At 34.1% G+C, this 5148-nt stretch overlaps 1 protein-coding gene across 1 annotated transcript; it reads right to left on the bottom strand.

The window, feature by feature from the left end:
- Positions 1 to 598: 598 nt before the first annotated feature.
- On the bottom strand, positions 599 to 2057 carry LOC109185284 (the record flags this gene model as incomplete). Its single annotated transcript, XM_019335263.1, has 4 exons — positions 599 to 1210; positions 1291 to 1506; positions 1585 to 1782; positions 1872 to 2057. Coding segments are annotated over 4 exons (849 nt in total), but the record flags the coding sequence as incomplete, so codon positions are not given.
- Between the last annotated feature and the right edge of the window lie 3091 nt (positions 2058 to 5148).

Below are 5148 nucleotides of genomic sequence, written 5' to 3'. Positions count from 1 at the left end.
TAGTAAAATGGAAGCTGTTAGCTGTTAGTTGATTGTGTTAATTAAAGGGTATAATAGTTGATAATATTAGCTGATTGTAGAAAAGTGTTTTGTAAATTAGCTGTTAATTGATAGATGTTTGGTATAATTTTTTTTTCAAAAAGTTAATTGAAAAAATTGATTGGAATAGATTTTTGAATTTTAACTTTTTTGGGGTTGCAAAATGTTTATTAATCAAACATTTATATTGACATTTTAACTAAATCAAACAATTAATAATAGTTAAATAAGTCAAAATTGACCTACAGACCAATTTTTTACCAAACAGGGTCGTAATCAAATGTCGCATAAAAGGTCTATCCATTTTAAGCATAATCCCAACACTAATATGGTCAATTCCAAACATTAATCTCTTCTCGCGAATACTGCCTAAATTAATAAATTAACTCCAGAATAAACAAACCAACTTTAATATTAAGAAAAATGCTATTTTACATTTATCTTATTCTAAATAATGACAAATTCTAGCACTTATCTTTAAATATTATTATTCAGTTCTGCTTTCCCATATGTGAGAAAAAAAAAAAGATAATAATGATTTAATAAAAGAATGCAAGAAAAAAATAACAAAGTGATATTCCATTACGGCATATAAACACAGAAAACGATATTTACATTTTTCATTCATACACACAAAAACCTGTTATATGTGTAAACAACCACTCTAGTATCTCATATTTCATTATCAAACTATTATTATTATTATAGTAATATATATATAGCTTATTTTCTAAGCCAAACTTCTAACTTAGCGGCTTTAGTCCTTCCACATTTACTTATTCCAACTTCTGCCCCTACTTTTTTTTTTTTTTAACATTCATTCTTCTATTAGTGGCTACTATATACATACAACAACATGGCTATGGGTGAGCTAGGGTAATTTAGGAGAAGATGAAGGGCCTGTGAGCAAAACTGCAAAAGCCTAGTATTCAATAATGAGCCCTCCCATTGGGGCTCTATGTGGAATTCCCTTTCTTCGCTTGGCAGTTTTGTAATTAACGCAAGTTGGCGGCGGCGTTGACGGCGTGAAGCTCTGCACCTTTCTGCTCACCCGCCCATGGCTATGGCTGCAATACGAGGAATCCTCCGAGTCCGACGGCGGCGGCGCCGTCCTCTTCTTCTCCGGCAACCGTTTCGGGTTTCTCACGAAATTCTTCGATGTCCCGACAATCTGTAAAGATAGACAACCAATACATACAATCTTGAAATAATCCCAAAAAAAAAATTTTAATTCTTCAATCCAGAACTTACCTTGCAGCCCAAAGAGCAGAAACGGAAAGAATCAAGAAGGCTGCGGCGGCAAACTTCACAAGTATTGGTGACGCCCTTGCCGGGTCTGGGTTGGGGCCTTTCGTTCAAGAACACAACTTTGGCGCTGTTGATAATGTAGGTCTGGACGGCGGAGATGTCCAGGAACTTCTGAATCTCGTTAACTCTGATCACATCATGGTACGATGATCTCCTAATCTGCGAAAATCCCATCAAAGTGAGCCCCAGAAGATCAAAGTCAACGCCGCGATTAGGTGAAAAATTCGAATAGAATACCTGAATGGCGCGGTGGTGAGGGTGATTGGGCAAACAGAGAGAGCAGAGAGCGCCATTCATACAGTCAAGGCAGTACATATTGCATTCGCTCTTGTGGGAATCGGCGTGGAGATTGCATTGAACAAAGAAGCGTTCTTTGAGCATGGGTTTCAGCCATGGCGGCCATCTATACTCATCTTCATCAGGCCCTCCAGCTCCCTATATCATCGAATACAGTAAAGTGTTACAAATAGAAATGGGAAATTGAAGAAATGGGCAATGAAGAAATGGGGAATGGATTACATTACCATGATTCGCCTGTTCTTGGGCTTGATAGTGGTGTCTTGATTATCAATCGCCAGCTTGTTGGAATGGAGGGAGAAGAGAAAAGGTTTTGCAAATTGCGATTTTGGGGAGTATAGAAGTGGAGGCGGTGACAAAGCGTTAGGTACTTGTATTGCACTGGCTTGGAGGAGGGGGCAAAATTGGATTTTTCATTTAAAAAAAAAAAAAAAGAAAAAAAAAAAAGAGAGGAGGTCGTTCTTATCCTCTTAAAGTCATACATAAACAAAATACGTTGGGTGTAAGGAACCGACCTATTTCTTTCCATTTCTATTCATTTTCCTTCCTCAATATTGTCATGTGTTACATATTTTTCTTTTTATTTTATTTTTTTTTAAAATTATTAATAACTTAAATGTTTAATGGGAAAATGTCATTTTCTCATTAAACATTTACATATCAATATGTTGTCTATAATCAATGTCATTATGGTCCTGTTTGGTAAAAAAATTGACTTATAGGTCAATTTTAGCTTATTTGACCACTATTAATTGTTTGATTTAGTTAATATATCAATATAAATGTTTGGTTAATTAGCTTTTTGCAACTCCAAAAGACTAAAATTAAAATAGTTACTCCAAACAACTTTTTCATTTAGCTTTTTGAGAAAAGAAATTATATCAAACAGCTATCAGCTAACAGCTAATTTACCAAACACTTTTCTACAATTAGCTACTTTTATACAATCAGCTAATGTTACCAACTATTTATACCCTCTAATTAACACAATCAGCTAACAGCTAACAGCCATTTTTACCAAACAGGGCCTATAAGTTATACCAACATTTGAATTTGAGACTCTTTTTAATGAGTTTAAAAAAAAAAAAAAAAAAAAAAAAAAACTATGTATATAATTAGCCATGTACGTACCGTCTTAATAATATTTTTCATTTTGATTCATATATGAATCTCACAATTTTAAAAGACATTTCTAAAGGGAAAAGGTAACACACATTTGCAGCAACTTAACTAATGTCTACCGTTGTACAATGTTGATGTGGGATTTGTCTATGGTGTCACATAATTGTTAAATAATAAAAAGTTGTTATTGTATAAAATTACTTCCTTTCATTATTGAATTATTATGAACTATCTATAATATAATTACATTTTTATAATTTTTGTTCACTTATAATAAAGAGGATAAACATTTTATATACCAATGGAATTTATGGTTGGCACATTACTAGTTTATTTCCCTCACATTTTTGGCATCACGGTCCATTATTGGCCTTTGAGCTGTTAGTTTAGGTACATCCGATTTTGTTTATGAAAGTGGAATCGTTTAACAAATTTTAGAATCTTCTTCTTTTCCCAATTGAAATTATTAAAAAAGCAAGCCCCTTTGCATACACCTATAACGAATTATATGTTGTCGTTTTATTAATGAACTAACTAAAAAAAATAATATATTTTACATGAACATAATTTATTTAATGCACACCCACAAATAGTCAGTGTAGTAAAAATTGGCCTAGGCAGCCGCCTAGAGGCTAAGCGATCCTAAGTCGAGACGCAAAGGGGTGTAGGCAGTTGCTAGTCGGTCGGGCGACTAGGCAGCTGAGTCGCCCAACTCGGCTCCGAATTCGACTGAGTCGACCATAACTTTTTTTAATAGATTTTTCAGTTCAAAACGACATCGTTTTGAACGGATTTTTTTAATTAGGCTGCTCCCTAGGCACTAGGCGGCCACGACACTCGACTAGAGCCTTCTACAACAAAGCCAACAGGGTAGCTCAAGTGACACATGAGCTCTCTTTGTGGAGAGAATTTTGAGATAATTTGAGTTTGATTCCCACAAGTGGCGATTCTCTTTGGGCTAGCTTCCGAAGCGAATCAAGTATAAACCACAATGTGGTCCGGGTCTTTCTCTGTCCCATTATATACCTTATTTCACTAGTTCCTAATGAGTATATTCAATAAATAATTAATATGAATTGGTTTGATTAGTTGGCGCAACATGGAGAAATTATTCTAAATAAATTTAATTTGTGGCAACTGGCGACATTATTTAATTTTGGTGCTCATTTTAATTTTAATTTCTGTATTGCTGTGTGTGGTTATATAACTTAATTTGTGGCAATTGGCCACATTTCACTATTACAAACATATTCTTCCAAAAGGAAGAACCCCAACCCGACAGAGCATTTGAAAGGATGTAAATCATGGTAACTCAACTGAACATGAACCACAAAAGCTAGACCGTGCTCACTGCGCACAAGGAACTCCCCCACACTTTGAGTGATTGCTCCCACACTGCCGCTGGTGAGACTCAATCCCTGATCATTCTTCCAAAGTTTCACCTCTGTGACCAGTTGAGCTGCCCATGCGGGTACTATTACAAAAATATACGTTTGGGGATGGTAACTTTTGTTAATATTACAAAAATATCTAATATAACTTAACAGTTAATACCCAAAATCGTCTTCGACTATAGTGGTTTTTCTCAATTTTGTCCTAAACGATTTTGGTGACTTAATGTAGTCTCAGAGTTTTGTGTTTTTGCTCAATTTAGTCCCTCATTTGTTATTCCGTTCATTTGTTGTTAAATAAATATACAATTCAGTAATTTTAATATTGGCATCTCTTTATTCATAGACATGTGAAGTGCGAAATCCCTCTTTTTTTACGAATTACTCCCAGAATTACTTCTAAAGCTGCGAATATAAAATTTGATTCGTATGTCTGAGAGTAACTCTGGATGTAATTCGTGTAAGAAAGAGAGATTTCTCACTTTGCAGGTTGAAAGTAAAGAGATGTCAATATTGATATTATTGAATTGTCCCTTTATTTAACATTAATTTGACGGAATAACAAATGGAGGACTAAATTGAGCGAAACACAAAAGTCTGGGACTATATTAGGTCACCAAAGTCGTGTAGGACGAAATTGAGGAAAACCATTATAGTCGAGGACAATTTTGGATATTAACTCTATAACTTAATCAATCTCTTGGATTAGTGTATTACTATACCATTAAAAAATATTATCTCCAAATTAATTTATTTACAAAAGAAAGAATGAGAAAATGGAACATCTTTACCAGAGTTAACACCCAAAATGGTCATTGGTTATAATAGTTTTTTTTTTCTCAATTTCGTCTTAAATGACTTTGGTGACCTAATGTATTCTCCGACTTTTGTATTTTTGCTCAATGTAGTCCTCCGTTTATTATTCCGTTAAATTGGTGTTAAATAGATGGACAATTCAGTAATTTTAATATTGACTTATCTTTTAATTTAT

The sequence above is a fragment of the Ipomoea nil genome, unplaced genomic scaffold (assembly GCF_001879475.1).
Source record: "Ipomoea nil cultivar Tokyo-kokei standard unplaced genomic scaffold, Asagao_1.1 scaffold1317, whole genome shotgun sequence".
In the NCBI taxonomy this organism is placed as follows: domain Eukaryota; kingdom Viridiplantae; phylum Streptophyta; class Magnoliopsida; order Solanales; family Convolvulaceae; genus Ipomoea; species Ipomoea nil.
Note: the sequence above shows the minus strand (reverse complement) of the source record. Positions and strands in the feature narration are given on the sequence as shown.